The sequence below is a fragment of the Theobroma cacao genome, chromosome 5 (assembly GCF_000208745.1).
Source record: "Theobroma cacao cultivar B97-61/B2 chromosome 5, Criollo_cocoa_genome_V2, whole genome shotgun sequence".
Taxonomy (NCBI): domain Eukaryota; kingdom Viridiplantae; phylum Streptophyta; class Magnoliopsida; order Malvales; family Malvaceae; genus Theobroma; species Theobroma cacao.
The window spans coordinates 37,160,234-37,179,981 of record NC_030854.1 but is presented as its reverse complement, the minus strand read 5'-3'; the positions used below and the strand labels follow the sequence as shown (position 1 = coordinate 37,179,981).

The 19,748-nt window shown below is 34.1% G+C and overlaps 3 protein-coding genes and 1 pseudogene across 4 annotated transcripts; 2 read left to right on the top strand and 2 right to left on the bottom strand.

The window, feature by feature from the left end:
• On the bottom strand, positions 540-2,602 carry LOC18600254 (annotated as a pseudogene).
• LOC18600253 (stress-response A/B barrel domain-containing protein HS1) lies at positions 4,528-5,159 on the top strand. Its single transcript, XM_007030585.2, has one exon. It carries the CDS (start codon positions 4,581-4,583, stop codon positions 4,908-4,910), a length of 330 nt encoding a protein of 109 aa, XP_007030647.1. The 5' UTR covers positions 4,528-4,580; the 3' UTR covers positions 4,911-5,159.
• Positions 6,095-15,304, top strand: LOC18600252 (5'-3' exoribonuclease 4). 2 transcript variants are annotated; one of them, XM_018121870.1, is made up of 22 exons: positions 6,095-6,493; positions 7,067-7,169; positions 7,257-7,333; positions 7,412-7,603; positions 7,760-7,879; positions 7,989-8,051; positions 8,143-8,289; positions 8,396-8,560; positions 8,644-8,721; positions 9,517-9,603; positions 10,352-10,432; positions 10,984-11,079; positions 11,183-11,253; positions 11,896-12,024; positions 12,143-12,219; positions 12,307-12,347; positions 12,432-12,506; positions 12,649-12,800; positions 12,884-12,988; positions 13,075-13,150; positions 13,336-13,418; positions 13,726-15,304. In XM_018121870.1, the coding sequence occupies exons 1-22, from the start codon at positions 6,287-6,289 to the stop codon at positions 14,441-14,443; spliced, it is 2,943 nt and encodes a 980-aa protein (XP_017977359.1). In that variant the 5' UTR covers positions 6,095-6,286; the 3' UTR covers positions 14,444-15,304. The 2 variants fall into 2 exon arrangements, with proteins under 2 accessions (XP_017977359.1, XP_007030646.2); XM_007030584.2 differs by lacking the exon at positions 7,067-7,169 and having other exon boundaries at positions 6,425-6,493.
• Positions 16,290-17,148, bottom strand: LOC18600251 (rubredoxin). The gene has a single exon (XM_007030582.2). It carries the CDS (start codon positions 16,993-16,995, stop codon positions 16,375-16,377), a length of 621 nt encoding a protein of 206 aa, XP_007030644.2. The 5' UTR covers positions 16,996-17,148; the 3' UTR covers positions 16,290-16,374.

Sequence of the window (19,748 nt, the reverse complement as noted above, 5' to 3'; positions counted from 1 at the left end):
TATACTTATTTCATTTATTCTAAATTAAATATTTATTAATCATTCCGCCACGATCCCTTCACTAACCCAGCAGCACCTTAATGGAATGAATAAATAACATTTTCATATATATATATATATATATATATATATATATTATTTACNCTATATATATATATATATATATATATATATATATTTATTACTTTTTTTGGGGGGATAATGATGAGTGTTCTAATCCATCATTAGCTGTAATAATTAAAACTTTAACAATAAGATTTGATGGGATTTTATTTTTAATTATTTTCTATTTGTTTGATTGATATTCTTGATCTTAATGTGGAGTTGGAGTGACAACTGACAAAGCAAAAGATAATACTAGTATAATATGCTCATAGGGGCAAAATTTAAATAAAAAAATTAAAAACATGATCCACATGAATATTATTTTATCAATGGGTACATGCTATTTCGTCACATTACAAGTTATAATACTATATATATATATATAGTTATCTACAAGTTTTCAGGATCCCCTCTGTCAATGTTTCATATGCCAGTCAGTTCTCACTTTTGATCCTCTTTAGATCAGGTTCTCTTTCTTCATCAAAGCCACAAATTTTCTCTTGCTTAAAAAAGTTCAACAATGTCTCAACATCAGTGACACTGTTGTTTTTAGGGCTAACACAAGCATACATTGACTTGCTTGCAGTATGATCAGATATGATATCAAGCTTGCTTCAAGTCAATGCAGGCGTCCTTCTCCAAATTCAATCTGTTCTCCAGGACAAGAACTCCAACATTTAAGACATTGGTAATGACTATCTAAAGCGAGATGAGAACCATTTAATTTAGTCCCATGCTGGCACTCTGATGGCAATGCTTCCGAAGGAACATCCTGAACCAACTTATAGACAAATGAGCATCACATGCAATCATTAACAGAAACCAACCCAAGATCTTCAGATGCCCATACTTTCACAGCATCTAATCCTCCCTCCAGGGCCTTAACTAGCATTTGCAATTCATAAATAGTGTAGCGAAGGAGGACAAATCTGCCTTCATCTTGGCATGAGCAGAAATTCTTTACATGTTTCAGACATGCGAATCGTTCAGGAGAGCATTTGCAGCTGCAGGCAGATAGATGCAAGTCGTAGAAGCAAGAGAAACATTCCCTCTCATTTTCCAAATCAAAATCTTTTTCCATCTTTAGTAAGGGTAAATGAGGGGGAAGGCGCTTTACTCTTTTCTCCTCCATCTGCACTCTCATCCTAACAGCCTTCGTAAGCATTCCATCCTTCCCACAGACCAAATTCCACCTCAAATTCCCTGGAGTTTCTCTGCCAAGAACAAATAACTCCCTGAGAGCTTTAATAGCTTGCCTAGCCGATCCTAAGAGCAGCTTGTCATGGGACAGCGATGTTTTTCGATGCTGCTCACTGTAGAGCTCCACTGCATGTTGACCATGTTCTAGCCAATCAACAGGAGCAACATTCACTGCCTCTGCACAGTTGAAGCCACAATTAAATCCAGAGTGGTATCCCCTCGGAAAGGTAAGAACAAACTCCCCAGAACGTTGTACAGCTCGATAGACTGGTACACCCTCAGCTTTCAGAACTGAAGGAGATAGTTGAGTGACCAATCCATGAAGTAAGTCCGGTTGTTCTTCAAACAAATCAGGCAGATGCTTTCTCATTGCAGCCTCCAAAGAGGAAGCATGGCTTCCAGGCACACCATACCATATTTTTGGATCACCCCAGTGCATGTAGTTTAGTGAATACAGATGGTGGTCCTCAACATGCCAACAAAATGATGAGAAGCACATCCCAACATAGAGCCATGGCACTACAACTCCAGATATATCACATCCTTCAAAAGATAACACTGAACCTGGTAGGCGTGGGAAATTATTTAGGTTCCAACCTGACATTGCATATATATATGCATCACTTCCAGTTCCAGTCAACATAGATGATGCCTTAGGAAACCCACTGCCAAATGTTCCTGTTTCCAAGTCAGCTCCATAATATACCTGAACCTCATCTGTTGGCTGCTCTACTATCCGCCAGTATTCACCTTCAATATCCTCCCAAGACGGCTCCCATTTCCTGTATTCATCCACTCGAGGCTTTGAATCCCTTCGAAAGTACATCTCCTTAAATTCATCTGCATATCTCTGATATTCTTCAAGAGTGAAGTCTGATCCTGAATGGAACCCAAACTGCTCATCAGCCTCATAAGTTATCTTAGATTCTGAACTAGAATTGGCACGTCTGCCAGTGGCTCCCATTCTTGAATGTCTGCTCCGCTTCCTCTTTCGACTTCTACTTTTTTTTCTCATTGGCTCCCTATTTTGAAGTAAGTCAACCTGCTGAACTCGAGTTGAAAATTTAGCATGTTCCCATATATCTTTGTCTTTAAGAAGACAAGGTGGAGTCCAAGAAGGTGGTGGAACGATCCGACATATACCATATGATTCAGCTTCGGGACGAATCTTTTCTATATAGGCAAGTGTGTCTTCAAATTCCTCAACAGTTGGATAAAACACTGCAGCATCATCAATGATAGGCCTGCATGCTTCGTCTGGAACCCATCTTGCAGACATCTTTTTCAACTGGTCCATTCACTAATTGGGAAGGAAAGAATTATGAAATCTAAATGAAAAAAGGGTTTTTTTCTTGTAAATTGTTAGATAAAAAAAAGGAAAGATTCTAAATTGGCAGAAAGAGTTTGTAGGTTTGTTTGCACAAAGAAATCACAACACAGTCCAAATCACATGCCTCCCTAATTTAAATAGCAAAAACATTGAGCGTTAATTGCTTTTGCCCCAATTCAACCAAAACTTTAAAACCAATTCCAGAAAGGAAAGGTCTTTATTAATCCCAATCTAACTCTAATTTTCCTCAATTAATTAGCATTAACTAAATATTAAGTAAAAAAAATCTCTTTTTTTTTTTTTGACTCGGTGAACCGTATTATAAACATTAAAGGCAAAAGAAAATTTAACCATCAACCGTATAAAGTTTATGGTATTGATTAAAAGGAAGCATGTAGGCCCAAGCCAAAATCAGACCCAAATTAAGCCTTCTAAAGCCCAGTTCTACAAACCAATTGAGAGTTGGTCTGAGCTTGAGCTTCCCCAAGTCCAGCCTTAAACCAAGGCCCAGGAGAGAGTTGGAACCAACCCAAGACTTCCAAAGCCTAATCCAAAAACATTAGGTCCACATTGGGTAAATAAAGGATCTTAAAAAAGTTATAAAACATGTTCGCTACACATCTCATTATATTAGTTTTTGACATTTATTTATAAGTTATAATAACTTATTTTTATTAGTTTTTTATTTGAAAAATGAGAGATTCAAATTTTGTTTTTTATTTTTAAGAATGAAAACAAAACTTATTTGTAACAAAAACCATTTTTTTAAGCAATGTTTTTGAAGAAAAATATATATGTTATTTTAATTTCGTAACAAAAAAAAATCCTTAAATAGTGGATTTTGAGTCTTGTCTAACTTTTTTTAATTTTGGAAAAATTATCTCCTTTTTCTTTTTGAGGTGCCTTTGGGTCATTGGTCAGTGTCATAGAACATTGATTTTAGCATTTTTAGTCAAAGATACAATGATTGGAATTGCGTAAAGATGCAAAATGACATTTTGGAATTTCTGATTTTCTTCCCTTATTTTTTCATATCTTTTTATTAGTTGAAGGAAAAAAAATATTTTTTAATATCAAATAATTTATTTAAAACATAATATTTAAAAAATCTTGAGTTTTTTCAAAAAAATTTAAATTTTTTTACTCTTTTATTATATTTAATCAAATTTTAATATTTTTACTTTAAATCAAACNCGTTATGTTAATGTCATGTAAATATAAAAATGATAAGTGAAACTTTAGTTAATCAAACATTTTCTTTTAATTTGATTGAATACATTTTTTTGAATTGTTCATGAGTTTTTAAAAGTAATATACCTTTATTGAAATCCAGATGATATAAATTGATAAGGAATGATCATTTTATGTGAATTTTACAATAAATTAAAAACTTATTGTCATTAAGACGAAATTGTTCATTTATTAATTTCCATATTAGCATATAACATATTATCATATATTTGATGATTTAATTAAATAAATAATAATTGAACGATCTCTTCTACTTATTTTCATTTGTTTTAAATTAAATATTTATTAATCATTCCACCACGTACCCTTTACTAACCTGGCAGCAGTCTTAATGGAATGATAAAATAACATTTTCATATATATTTAGTACCTTTTTTAGGGGATAATGATATGTATTGTAATCCATCATTAGCTGTGTGATAATTAAAAAATTTAACAATAAGATTTGGTGGGATTTATTTTTAATTATTTTATTAATTATTATTAAAAACATGGTCCACGTGAATATAATTCTATCAATAGGCACATGCTATTTTATCATGGTACAAGTTATAATACTAAAAAATAAATACATATATGTATTTGGATCAAATCTACCTACTATATCTGATTAATACAGTTGATCTTCGGTTGTTGAGAGAACAGAACCGTCAACCAAACTGATTACTTTCAGAGAGAGAGGAGGAGGAGAAACATGGAGGAAGCAAAAGGGGTTGTGAAGCACGTATTGCTGGCAAAGTTCAAAGATGAAACCACAGCTGAGAAGATTGAGGAACTCATCAAAGGCTATGCCAATCTTGTCAATCTCATTGAACCTATGAAAGCTTTTCAATGGGGTAAGGATGTCAGCATTGAGAACCTGCATCAAGGTTTCACTCATGTGTTTGAATCCACATTTGAAAGCACTGAGGGCATTGCAGAATATGTAGCTCATCCTGTTCATGTCCAATTCGCAAACTTGTTCCTAGGCCACCTGGAGAAGGTCCTTGTAATCGACTACAAGCCCACCATTGCTCGTTGCTAAGTTCAAAAAAGTATGGAACTTGTTGTCTTGTCAGGTATCCTGCAATCTAGTTTCTGAATGTTGAGTTTTTCATGGTTCTGGTCCTGTCTGTTGGATTAAATCAAAAGATAGCTTGGCAACATCTTGACGTCTTGTATCAATGCTGTTCTTGTTCTCCTTGTTTCATGTTCTGGAATGTATCTTTTGACACAAACATTGGGCTTGAGTGATTCCACCAGGGTCACCAAAGCTCAAAATTCGAGTACAATCTTCGTTTTATTTTCAAAAAAATATTTGATTAATATCATTTTGTTTTCTTCTCTGCACGTATATTTACTTTAATTTTAAATTACTCAAAAAAAAATCAAAATTTTATAATTTGTGTCCATATCGATGCTTGTGAGATATATTATTATTTGACTCACAGTCTGCATTAACGTCCACGAGATTATTATTAGTTTTTTTAGAAAGAAAGTAATGGTTTTTTGATAAAATATTATTAAAGTAGATTTAACTTAATCTCAATTTACGTCAATTACTTAAAAGAAAAACAAATAACTATGAATTGAGTAAAAAATAATACTACATTAACTATTTCAAAAGAAATAGATAGAATATTTTAATCCGAGTAAACAAGGATATTTAAGAGACTCATAAACATAAATTATATGCATATCATTAGATTAATTTTTTAAAAAGAAAGTAATGATCCCGTGACACTTATATCAAGTTGATATCTAAATCATAATAATCTACTTTTATTATTTTTTTATTTGAAAAATGAGACATTCAAATTTTGTTTTAATCTCAAGCAAAATATAATTAGTAATATTTGATACTAAACTTTTTGAAAAGAAACAAAAACCTTTTTTTTTTGTGTGAAGCAAAGTTTTCAAAACAAAATACCATATGTTATTAACTTCATAACAATAAAAAAAATCCTTAAATTAGAAATTATCATCTCCAAATAGTAATAATCTTTCCCTACAACAACAAAATTTATTTCCATATTTTTATCATTATTTGACCAAAATTAAATTAGATAGAACAAACAATAGTTAGCAACTTAAATTTGTAATTAGCAATTTTACTTTTTTATTTAAAACTTGATAATTCCTTTCCGCTTCCCCGCCGCTCAACTATGCCTTTCTTCCCACCACACTCGAAGGATACTTCCGTCATTTCACGACATTCTTATAGAATGAACCACAGTACCGTACACCGCCCATCACACAGATCTCGACCTCTCCATTTTATTCTTTTTTTTCTCTCCCTCTCTGGGAAAAAGCAATCCAAACCAAAACCTCTCTCTCTCCCTCTACCGCTCGACTAAGTCTACATCGTCACCGAACTGAACTGGACCTGACCGGAGCAACCGCAATCTTGAGCGCGACGTCATGGGAGTCCCGGCGTTTTACAGGTGGCTAGCGGATCGGTACCCGCAATCGATCGCCGACGTAATCGAGGAAGAACCGAGAGAAGACGGACTTGGAAATCAAATACCAGTTGACGTCTCTAAACCTAATCCTAACGGCCTCGAATTCGATAATCTTTATCTCGACATAAACGGGATTATTCACCCTTGTTTTCACCCCGACGGCAAGGTAAATTCGTACAAAGCCACTCAAAAATACCTTTCGATTTTCTTGTTCTCTGGATTTTTTTTAATTTTTATTTTTCACTTTAATGACAGAAAAATTATTTTAGCTGTGGCTTTGAAATTTGAAATTCTTAGTATTAAAATTCGAGGAGGAGACGTGCTTTTGAGTTGAATTTTGAGATTGCTGTTTCGTAGTGAAGTTCGGAAAATTTTGAGCTATGAACAGTTTGCAAATGTGCTTTTAGTTATGTTTAGTAAATGTATTTAGGTCAAATTATGTTGTTTTCGAAGGGAATTTTGATGCTAGGATTAGATTTTGCGAAGTGTAAGGTTTTAGGTATGGTCATTATGCAATCTGTATCGAAATGCTTTTTCTTGAAAACAATTTTTCAGGTAGTCAAGTGGTAGGTTGCTTACTGTTTTTAGTATGATATAGGTAGTCGCCTGGCAAAATGCATTTATGTTGAATGTGATGTTGCATGTCATGAAGTGGTATATTGCTTTTCAATTTTAGCATGACCATGATCTTTCACTGGATATTTTTCCCTATTGATGGTTTATTCAATTGTGCATACAGCCTGCACCTGCAACTTATGATGATGTATTTAAATCAATCTTTGACTATATTGACCATCTCTTCTCATTGGTTCGTCCTAGAAAGCTTCTGTATATGGCCATTGGTAGGAATTGTTCCATGTTCAGTCAATTTTCTTTCTTATTTTAGTGTTTTCTTCAATTCAATATTGTCTGTTTAAAAATTTTTGTAGATGGTGTAGCACCTAGAGCTAAAATGAATCAGCAACGTACTCGACGTTTTAGAGCTGCAAAGGATGCTGCTGAGGCTGTAAGTCTTTGAATCATTTAGTGGATCCAAATTATCAGATTCAGTGGAACTATATTTTGGTTGTTTATGTTGTGTTAGGCAGCTGAAGAGGAGCGATTGAAGAAAGAGTTCGAGGAAGAGGGGAAAGCTTTGCTCCCTAAGGAAAAACCTGAAACATGTGACTCAAATGTTATTACTCCTGGCACTCCATTTATGGCTGTGTTATCTGTAGCACTTCAGTATTATTTACAATCGAGGTTGAATCACAATCCTGGCTGGCGGAATACAAAGGTGTGAAGGACATTATTTGTTTCTTGCTTCAAAGATTGGATGATTCCTTGCAAAGCGGAGTAATCCTTTCTGTATAATTTCCCCATATACTTTTGGCTTTCAGGATACTTTGTCTCTAAATTTATTTATGGTGCTGCATTGGGTGATTATTTGAAGGTTATTCTTTCTGATGCGAATGTTCCTGGTGAGGGAGAACACAAGATCATGTCATACATTCGGTTACAACGTAACCTTCCCGGCTTCAATCCAAACACACAACACTGCCTGTATGGTCTGGTGAGAGTGCAGCCAACACTAGCCCCCCACTATTCCTGATTATTTTATGGCTTTTCCCTAAATATTTCAATTGTGGTGCTAAATTAGGCATTTGGTTTGTCATAATCAGGATGCAGATTTGATCATGTTGTCCTTAGCTACACATGAGGTTCACTTTTCAATTTTAAGAGAGGTCAGTGCTCTCCTTTGCTTAATGTCATTCTCAATTCCAAATAATTTATTGCTAATGATTGGTTGTTGGTTCATTTATATTTACCGTGCAGGTGATCACTCTTCCTGGACAACAGGAAAAATGTTTTCTCTGTGGTCAAGTTGGTCATCTGGCAGCGGAGTGTCATGGTAAGCCAGATAATGGAACCGAAGATCGGAATGCTGTCGATGATACACCAATTCACAAGAAGAAATATCAGGTTTAAAACTTAACTCTCTCCAATTTCAGCGATACAAGTACATTTCCCCATGCCCCTGTTTTTTTGTTTGGCTTATACTATACTGATTTGATGAATGCATGGACAGTTTCTGAACATATGGGTGTTGCGAGAATATTTGCAATATGATTTGGAGATCCCCAACCCTCCATTTGAGATCAACTTTGAACGAATAGTGGATGATTTTGTTTTCTTATGTTTTTTTGTTGGCAATGACTTCCTTCCACATATGCCAACATTAGAAATCAGGGAGGTATGTAATTTCCATAGTTCCACGACCTGATTTTTTTATTATTCTATCTCATTGTGCTTAGTATGAACTTTTTGCTCTTTCAGGGTGCTATAAATCTTCTGATGCAAGTTTATAAAAGGGAATTTTCTGCTATGGGTGGTTATCTTACTGATGCGGGTGAGGTAATTTGTCCTTTTTCTATGTATCTATTAAGTCTTTTTTAGAAAGTTCACTATAAACTAAAATTAATATAAATGCGTCCATGGAATATCAAGTTATCAACTGGACTTTTTATTTCCTTATTGTGAAGATAAATTGGAGTGGAGGACCTACTATTCTTTGACATGAAGCATTTGTGGATTAAAGGAGAATAATGATTTCTATTTTTTCTTGTTTAACATCAAACCTGTTTTTTATCTCATCAAGTGGTGGGAATGAATTTCATCTCCGGTCCAAGTCAAATAGATCTTTCTTATAGACCTTTTACTTTCTCATCAAGAGGTGGGGTGGTGGGTAGGTTGGTGTGCATGGATACACGGTATGAACTAGAGAAGTGGAATGCAGTGCTTTGTGAGTATACATTCATAAATAAGTACTCTGTCCCTTAAGCATTGACCATTTCAAGATTCGCAAATCTTGAGAAACTGTACTTTCTCTCTTTCTTTCCAAAATTAATCCCATAACTAATTAATAGCGATATACTTTTACCACAAGAGATTGTTTACTGAAGGGTAATAGAGCTAAGATAAACAATGAAGATTGGCTTCCTAAATAATGAGGTGCATATATTTTGTGAGATTCAAGAAAGGAAAAGAGATATAAGGTATGTTAAGAGTGGTTCTTCTATGTAAATAACTTGCTCATTTATCTTGATAGATTGTCTTCTTGGTATTTTAATTTCTTTCTTGACATTTGAATTTAGAACTGTTGTTTCTAATGGCTGCTAATATATATATATATACTTTTTGCAAGTACAGGTTTTGTTAGATAGAGTGGAGTGTTTTATCCAATCTGTTGCTGTCCATGAAGATCAAATCTTTCAGAAGCGGACTCGTATACAGCAGGTGAGTTGCATCTTCCATGCTTTGATACATTATTTCATTTCTTATCCTGTTGGAAACCAGGTCATGAAATTTGGATGGTTCTATTAAATTCTGATTTGTGTATTAATTTTTTATCATCGATGCGATGCTGCATAAGTTGGTGTTTTCAGTCATGAAGCAATGTGCAACCATTTTTAGATGCTTTAAAATAACAAGTAGCTTGTTTATTTTATCATTTTCGATGAAGTGGGCTTAGCTGAAAAATAATTGCGCACTTGAAATGAGGGAAACAATCTTGGCCAAAGTATTTAATAAATCTCTGTTCCTTCCAAACAACTACAAATGTGTATGCAGAAATATGTGTAAATGTTTAAACTTGAGTGCAACCAACAAATGTAGCAACATGCCTGATATCTGGAAAGAGTATTTATGAAAAGATTCCTAGAAAAATGAGAAGGGCATCTTGTAAAGGCAAGGAGAAATATATGCTTTAAGGCTTAATTATATTTTTGTAAATACTGAAGTTCAGTAAATTTGGCTTTTTCATGAAAACTCTTTTGAGTCTGAACTTCTCAATTTTTCTTAATACTATTAGACTGCATGTGTGGGTGTGTGCAACGTGCATGCTTGACTTTTGGGCTTTTGGCTTTCTTTCCATTGGTGATTGGTGGTTTATTATGCATATCTTCCTTTGGTTCTTTTCTTTCTTATAAAGTTCTCATATTGTCCCTGAATTTTCTTACTTATGTTGTTAGATGACTCATTTCAGGCATTTGAGAATAATGAGCAGATGAAGCTTAAAGCAAGAGGAGAGTCCTCTGAGGAGGCACAGGCACCTGTCGTAGATAAGGTCTGTGTTATAAAACAATTTTTGGATACCAAATTACAGTCTGGGATTGAAGTAAAATGGCAGGTTTAATGTGTCTACAGGTCAAATTGCTTGGCCTGTGAAATAAATGAGAATTTAAGTCATTAGTAATGCCATGGTTTGAAGCCTATTAAACCATCTCATCTAGCTTGACCAACGCTATGAAATTCCAAACACATTTAAATTATAGCTGAAAGTTATCTGAATTATATGATAATTACTGTTCTGTTGATAAACTCAGAAATCTTTTGTTTATAAGAAGTTCTCCTCTTCTGTTATGTTATTAATTTTATTGTATTTAATTTTAATTAAATTTTGTTGGACATTATCTGTGAACTTTTTAAGATATCCATTTGACCTGAGAGCTTAACCTGTCCCATTGTCAGTCTTATAACCCATAAAATAAAGAAGTGAAGGGGAAACTTAGTGTAAGAAGAATCTCATGCAAATTTTTGAGCAATTTGGAGAAGTACGGTGATTTTTGGTGATGAACTTCTTGTACCATAATACGTCTATTCTTGTTTTTTTCCCAGATTAAATTAGGGGAACCGGGATATAAAGAAAGGTATTACGCTGAGAAATTTAATGTATCAAATCCAGTGGAGATTGAAGAAGTTAAAAGAGATGTTGTAAGTTTAAAAATTCTATTACATTGTAAGTTTTTTGCTACAATACCTTGTGTACCTGATATCTTGTTAGAAGATATCCAACAGTTGTCTCTTCTCCTTGCAGGTTTTGAAGTATGTTGAAGGTTTATGTTGGGTGTGCCGCTATTACTACCAAGGTGTTTGCTCTTGGCAATGGTTAGTTTGATGTGGACTGAGGCAGAAAATATTATGTTTCCTTAGCTGCTATTTTTCATTTCATAAACTAAATGGATTAAGATTACATACCAAGTAAAACATGCCTATATGCTCTTGGCAATTGATTGCATGTTCTTTTGCCTGCTTATGCTTTTGTAAGCTATGCTTGCCCTTTTATCTTGTTTTTTTGAAAACATACTAGCTCAGGTTGCCAACATGTGTATGCATGCATTACTAGTGAGTTTTTTGGGGCTAGTCGAGGAATATTAGAAAGAGACAGAGGTATCTACTCAAAAGTTTACTTCATGCCGTGCACTATCGTCTTTGCAAATTTTTGAGAAGAAGTAAATAGCAGAGTTAGGTTAAGACTTTAAACTTGGAGGTCTTAGGTTTGAACCATGAGAAAGGGGAGTAGGGTTATGGGATGTGATACTCCTGTTCTGTAGCCCAACGTTCAGTGGGCTTCCACGTTACCTATGTAGATATATTCATGTCTATCTACGTATGTCCATAATATGTAGGTTTGACTTAAGACTTTCTGGTATGACATACCAAATTGTATGAAATATGCACATGTCTTGCACTATGGTTTTTACCATTTTTTTCAGTTAGTTTAAAGTTGCATCACCACTTTTGTTTCAGGTTTTATCCATATCATTATGCTCCATTTGCTTCAGATCTTAAGGATCTATCTGATTTGGAAATAACATTTTTCATCGGAGAGCCATTTAAACCCTTTGACCAGCTCATGGGAACACTGCCAGCTGCCAGGTTTTTTCTTTTCTTTTGTATATGTATTTAGCCTTTAACATTTTACGTTAAATATTTTCTCTTTCTGGTTATATTTACAGTTGCCTATGCTAATGTCAATTTATCTGTCATGTTATAGTTCTGGTGCTTTGCCGGACAGATATGGGAAACTGATGACTGATCCATCATCACCCATCTATAAGTTCTATCCCTCTGGTAAAATTTTTTTAACTCTTGGTGGTCTTTTTATCTTGTGAAAATTCCTTCCCTTTCCAAGATTACTGAGATTACTCTGTGTGACAGATTTTGAGATTGACATGCATGGTAAACGCTTCGTGTGGCAGGTAAATTCTTATCTACCCAGTTAACTTATGATTTATTTTTCTTATCTGTTTCAACAACACTTACCTCTATTTTTATTTGACCAGGGTGTTGTCAAATTGCCATTCATCAATGAGAAGAAGTTGCTTGCTGCAACAAGGAAACTTGAAGATACTTTAACGGTTTGAATTGTTGTGTTAGACTAGCATGCGTAATTCTTAAATGATGCATGCTAAATATCCTGCAGTCATTTTCATGCACTAGCTATTTATTAAAATGCTTTTAGTTGATCCATTTTGCTAATTCTTAAGATAATATTTGCAGGTAGAAGAGCAGTTTCGGAACAGCGTGATGCTTGATCTGCTATATGTTCATCGTCTTCATCCTTTGGCTTCACTAGTTTTTTCATACTATCAAATTTACTGTCAATTACGCCCACATGAAAGATTCGTATGGCCAATTGACACAAATACTAGGTTGGTTAATCAGTGTTCACATTTCAAGCAAGTTGACTTAACACCTGTGATTTTGCCATCCTTATCTGTTGATTCATTTGCAGTGGTGGAATGAATGGATTTCTTTGGTTATCTGAAAGGAACGGTTGGCAAGGTGTAGTCCCTTCTCCTGTTAAGGGATTGCCATATATAGAATCAAACCAAGTTTTGTAAGTCTTCTATAGTTCAATTGATATTTTGGTCTTGAGAATTGTATGGATCCTTGTAATTTATTTTGTGCATTTTTACTTTGCAGGAATGTTACATATCTTAACCCTTCATGTCATAAACACATTCCAGAACTTCCAGAGGGTGTTATGATACCCAAAAAGGTATTTGATTCCTTACATAGCATTGGTTTTAATTTACCAGGTGCAAGTAGAGAACTCAAGGATGTATGAGATTCGTCTGAAACTATTTGCAATATTGCTCTCTTCCATTTTAAGAAACATTATGGAAGCATTGTTGGGTCCATCAACAGAGTTTATGTTTAGACATATGCATGTTGCTCTTGCAGGTTCTAACACCTCTTGACATTAAACCTTTGCCTGTCTTGTGGCATGAAGACAATGGTGGGCGGCGCCAGCAAGGCAGAGATAGGTGAGAATGCTTTATCTTAATTTCATGGAATATACATGATCTTGGAGCTCTGTTTATGATTTTTTATCATCCCTACTTGGAAGCTAGGGTAGGATTCAAGTCAACTTGGAATTTAGTCATGGCCTGATCATGTGAAATGTAGTGGTAATATCTGTTCCCTTGCAAAAAGAAATGGGTAATGGAAAACTAGTAAATCTTGCCATCAGTTTAGTGTCTTTGCTGGGATTCAGAGTGTCCTAAGAATTATTCAAGGGCCTTCAAATTGCGGATGGTTATTAAAAAATTTATTGCTGAATTTGTTTGACAGGCCAAGAGTACCGGGAGCAATAGTTGGCCCTCAGCTAGGAGAGGCAGCTCACCGTCTTGTCAAGAACACTCTTAATATCAAATCGAATGGCTCATCCTCTGGGTGGGGGGAGCAACCACCAATTTTTAATATCTCAAACAACTACTCAAGCATTAGACCAAGACCTGCTGGACCATCAGGTTATGAAAGGGGCTTTTTTGATGACCCCAATCATTATTATAGCAGTCGGCCACGACCAGCTGGACCGCCAGGTTATGAGAGGGGTTATGGTGATAACCTGAATTATTATGGACAATACAATAATCCACAAGGCATAATGGGTAACCCAAGACATCCCTCATCAAATGGCATGCAAAGTATCAGAAACAACTTCAGGGCACAGGACAGATTACAGAATCAGGAACGTCATCATGATTTAGGGACTGCGATGTCTGCTTTGACATTGGATGGAAGTGCCAAAGGTAGAGCACATGTGGAGATGTCTTCACAGATGCCAAATTCTGGATACCCACAAAATTTAGGCCACCGGTCCGAGCAGAATAGCGGTGCTCTTCCCAAACCACCTACCAAGTGGATCAATAAACCAGTGAATGTAAATACTGGAACTTACTTAAAACAAGAAAATGCATCAAGTGTAGCTTACGAGAAGCAGATGAAGAAGGTTTATCAGATTAAGACTCGTCCACAGGAAATGACTGGCCCCGAAAACCAGCAGTGATCACGATTCCAGATGGACTTGCCCGTTTTTTGACACAGGCATGTCCATATAACAATAGCAAGTCTTTTATTGGGTAATATTTATCAGCAGTTCGCTTAACTTTGATACACCGTGACATATTGCCACCTGATATGTCATCCTGAGAAATTAACCACTAAATGAACTTGTTGTCATGTGAGCACCATGTTACCATATGGCCGAGGCAGTGGTTTGGGTAATTAGAATTTGACAGATTAATCAGAGTCCGTAGTTGTGTCAAAATTCAAGAATCTTCATTTAATTTGATTATTCATAGGTTTCTAGGAACGCATCTTAGCTGTTCGTGATTAAGCAGTCTGTAGTTGTGTCAAAGTTCAAGAATCTCCGATTAATTTGATTATTCATAGGTTTCTAGGAACACGTCTTAGTTGTTTGGGATTCTACGCAAGACTAGGACACTGACTGTTGTGTTGACATAGGAACCGGAGTTAGATTGTCATTTGAAGTGAACTGCTTAAGCTTTTTCTTTAATGTGTACAAGTTGTATGATAGGGCATCATGATTGTAGGTTGTTGATCTAGGGTGATAAGAATCTCAACTGTTGACATTATTTTCAGTATACACAGTTGCACATTGTGTTGAATACCTGAGCAGAGAAAATGTAATTGTTATAATATTCTTCGTTCTAAGTTTATGTTTTGCCTACTTTCTATTGCAACACTTGGATAGATAGGCTCAAAGCTTAAAGATTTTTAGACTTTGTATGGAACTCCTAGTTGAGCTTATTCAGGAAGAAGTGATTGTATATTTGTATTGTATTGAAATTATGTAAATTGTCTTCCCGAACTTTTCATTTTGGCCTTGAATAGCTGTTATTTGTTACCTTTCTCTTGGTAGGATATTATCTTTTGAAAGTCTTTGTGAAGTATTTACCCAGAGTGTCGTGTATCTCAATTAACTCTAATTAAATAATTTGTATAATTATCTTTTTAACTATAAGATGATAGAGCTATAAATTTTACATTGAAGAGAAAGCTCTTGAAGTGGAGCCAATGGTGGATGTCAATCTTAGAGAGGAGTCATAAATCTTATATCGGTTGTGTATTAAAGTGATATTAGGCATATAAGATGTTATAGTATCTGTAACTTGTAAGATATTTTTTGTGAGATAAAAACGTGAGATCAACTAGTTAAAGTCGATAATACTTAATCATGGCAACGTCTCATTATGTCAATTTGAGTTTGAAGAGGTCATAGAGGCGAGATGAATGACAATTTCAACATGTGCGTTCAAGAAACACCTCGTTTCAACGTGCGCGTTCAAGAAACGCATCGTTACATGTTTATCAAGCGTATGTCACGGTGGCACCCAGAGGTACTATGAAGTAGTCTTTAGTTGTGGCAAGGTTGTACAGATTACAATGCTGTGATGGTTTTAGGTTTTCACAGATTGTACAGATTACAATGCCTTTGCTAGTTGTTTCAATCCATGCCTTGGTTTAACAAGTATCTCTAAGGGCAGGCCAGACTGCCAGAGGGTGATCAATCTTTTTACTTCTTGTTTCAAAATTAATGTAGGTGACGAAAGAATTTCAAAGTATCAAAATGAAGCAGCTTCCCATTTTTGTTTTCTATTATAACTTTTGCTACTAGACCTCCAAGCAATTGATCTGAAACCTAACCTATATGGTAACAGATTCAGCTATGATTGTTACAGATGCTGATACTAGAGACCAAATTTCAGGATTTCACCAAGACATCCACAAAGCCTGAATCAGAAAAGGAGATACCTATGAAGGCAGGAACAAAAGGATGAAAGAAAATGATTTTGGGTTAATGGATGAAATCTTTTTTCTATTTGCAAAAATACCACGCAAAATATTTTGCTTTTAATTATGCTACAAAGAGTGCAAACAAGGGAAAAAAAAATTACAGGAACTCCTTTTTGGTGCCTATTGCAAAAAGTAACCACTCAAGAAGAGCAAGAAAAAGAAGAACAAGGATCCATATATTAATAAAGCTTTTTGTCCTGAAGTAAGAGCATTCCCTCCCAATCCGAACTGCTGGTTCTGTGCAAAACCTGCAATCTCCACACTCTTACTCTCGAAGAAACTCTGTGCAGCCCCGCAAGTAGGGCATCTCCAATCTTCAGGCAACTTGTCAAACTGAAGCCCTGGTGCTATTGGGTACGAAGGGTCACCCACTGCTTCATCATACTTGAACCCACACGACCTGCACTCGTAAATCCCCGTGTTCAACACTGCGAACTTCTCTTCTAACCTGCGTTTGTCAAACTTCTTTTCTTTAGCACCAGATTCTTGGGATGGTGGTGGTGGTGGTGGGGGTTGGTTCTCTTGTTGGTCTGAAGCTGGTGGCGTGTCTTGGCTGTCTTCTTTGGAAACATCAACGGAGTGGATGGTGAAATGCAGTTGCTTTCCGCGGGGTTTTTTGGTGGTGAGTGAAATTGTGGGGAGCAGCTTAGGGCAGAGGAAGAGATGAGGTTTTTGTGGTTTTGGAGAAGCTTGGGTTAAGTGGTGGAAAGAGAAGGTGAGTCTTGTTGTTGCAGAAGCCATTTCAATGGAGTTTTCTTTTCTTTTTTCTGTTTTGGGTTTTGTTTAGTTAGTTAATTGATGATTTTTTGGGTACTGGGTGGAGGAGAAATGAAAGGGATCCATGGAAGGGCATATGCTGTTCCTTTGAGAAGGAGTTGGATAAGGTGGGGAAATGTTCTTTTCAAATAAATAGGTGGGGAAATGTTGACCAGTAGTATTACATTCTTCTCATGGGCTGGTTTTTGGTTTGACTTAGGTCCAAGTGAAGCCCATTTCACTTTTATTTACTATTTATAAATTCTCAATCTTAACAATCAAAATGTGCTACTTAAAGCCCTCCTAGTGAAAAATATGTAATTTGAGAAATTTTTTAAGTACTTAATAGGCATTACATTTGAAAAGATTATTAAATTATTTAAAATTTTTAAATAAATTTTATTTTTTATTATATTTAATTAAATTCTCATATATTTTATTTTAAATTAAATAATTCTTATTTTTCTATTAATCAAAATATTACTTATTATTTAATATTCATGTAATGCTAATGTCTTGTTGAAACAAGAAGTGAAAACACTAATGATCATATCATTATATCACATCAATGTATCATATCATTATTTATATAATATTATCATATCATTATTTATATAATATTATCATATCACATTAATATTACGTTAGATAAAATGACAAATGATATTTTAATTAATAACAATTAATCAATCAAATATTAATTATAAAAAATTTTATCAAGTGTAATAAAAAATAAAAATTTAATACAATTACACTATTAATTAATGATTAACTACCATTTCCGTCTTTGCTCAAATGAGTAAACCTTTTAATGATTAAACGTCTCACAAGTTTGGTAATCTTTAATTATATTAGTTTGAGCAACCCAAAATTAGTGTCATTCCAAGCTAGGGATGTCAACGGATAGAATACTTGTTAATTTTAAAATACCCGAATCTAAATCCGATTAATAAATGATCTACTCAAATCTTATAATTATCCGAATGTTTTTTAAATTTACTATCCTAACTCGACCCCTAATACATATCTACTATCCGATAATTATTCGAATCTATTTAAAAACCTGGTTATGTAAAAAAATTATTAAAATGTTCTCCATGATTACCCAATTACTTGAATCAAAATCTGTATTCATATCCATATATAACAATATTTTTATTCATATTACATATAATTCACTAATAATTAAATTTATAAAAGTATATAAACAATAAAATTTACATTTAAATAATAAAAAACAAATATTTCAAATATTAACTTAAATAAGTAAAAACAAATATCCAAACAACAATTTAAACAACATTACAAATTGAATTCATTACATAGGTTTGTCCTTAATTAGATAAAATTAAACAAAAACAAATAAATTCTAAAACTATTCTAATCTTACAATTTCTTTTTAAATTTATATTTTATAATTTTATATAAACAAAAAAATATATTATAAATAATAATTTTATAAATTATAATTTTTTAACATTAATATAAAATAAAAAATAAATATATTTACATTTAAAATATATATATTAAAACAATATATATAATAATAATAATATTTTTTATAAATTAACATAATATATAAAATATATATTAAAAATATTATAAACTAATTAATAATCATAATTTTATGAATTAATTTAATTAATAATATAAATTTATCTTTAATTATATAAAATAAAAAAAATATAATCGAGTTCAAATTTAGGTACGAGTATCCAATACCCAAAGGTGATATTTAAACCCGAGATGAATAGTAAAATTACTAACTAAATCCTACTTGAATCTAATTATAAGATATTCTAATTTTATATAACCGAATTGAGTACCCACAAGCACCCTATAAGGCTATAATAGATACCCATCGCCATCCTTATTCCAGGCGTAGCTTGTTCCCTAAGTTTGTAAACCCGCTGACCATTTTTTTTTTCTCTGCTTTCCTTTCTTCTTTTCCAGTTTTTACTAGGGAGAAGTGCAATAAAACACAAATCTCCTTTCTTTTATTCCCCTGTCCACCTTTTCCTTCCCTCAAGGCTCCATCCATTAACAAACAATCCCAAAAGATAAAACTAGCCAAAAAGCTTCTTTTCTCTCTCTTTTTTCTTTTCTCTGTGCACCATGTTAGACTAGTATATACTTTATGCCACCACACTCAAGACATTCACAAACAGAAATAAAATGTGCCCTTGAGAAGTTTTTAACACTCATTAACATCTGTCTGAAACAAACTGTATTTCCTGAGAAGGCCATAAGTATGAGGTCTACTTCCAAATACCGATATCCCCAGAACATGAGCAGACATCGAAGCAAATTAAAAACAAATGCCGCAGAATAATCAAGCATTGGCATCTTAGAGATTCAGCTATTGGACTATCAAAATTAATGATATAGAAGCAGCTTCAGCTGAAAATTAATAGCTCTAGGAATCATATTGACGTAAATTACTATAGTTGCATGTTTTTACAGGAAACGGGTTAAAGGTCCACAATGAAATAAGTTTCCCAAGTGGTAGACAGATAGAAGGGAATTGCTAATGCAAACAATCTGTGTAAATATTAAATGCATGGCATGCTCTTCTGAGCTGTCTCAGGACCATTGCCTTTCTAAGGTAGTGAACTATAATTATCTATGTATCTCTAAATTCACAAACCACAATCACAAACGAAAAATTTGATCCTTAGATGCTATCAAGCATTTCATAGGGACAGCATTACAGTCTTTTTTTAGAACCTTACAACAAG

Excerpts from the sequence above, each read along its gene's own strand:
- LOC18600253 (XM_007030585.2), top strand. The coding sequence starts at position 4,581 with ATGGAGGAAGCAAAAGGGGTTGTGAAGCACGTATTGCTGGCAAAGTTC.
- LOC18600252 (XM_018121870.1), top strand. The coding sequence starts at position 6,287 with ATGGGAGTCCCGGCGTTTTACAGGTGGCTAGCGGATCGGTACCCGCAA. Across the intron at positions 8,290-8,395 it reads TTCACAAGAAGAAATATCAG|TTTCTGAACATATGGGTGTT; the intron begins GTTTAAAACTTA and ends ATGCATGGACAG. Across the intron at positions 8,561-8,643 it reads CAACATTAGAAATCAGGGAG|GGTGCTATAAATCTTCTGAT; the intron begins GTATGTAATTTC and ends TTGCTCTTTCAG.
- LOC18600251 (XM_007030582.2), bottom strand. The coding sequence starts at position 16,995 with ATGGCTTCTGCAACAACAAGACTCACCTTCTCTTTCCACCACTTAACC.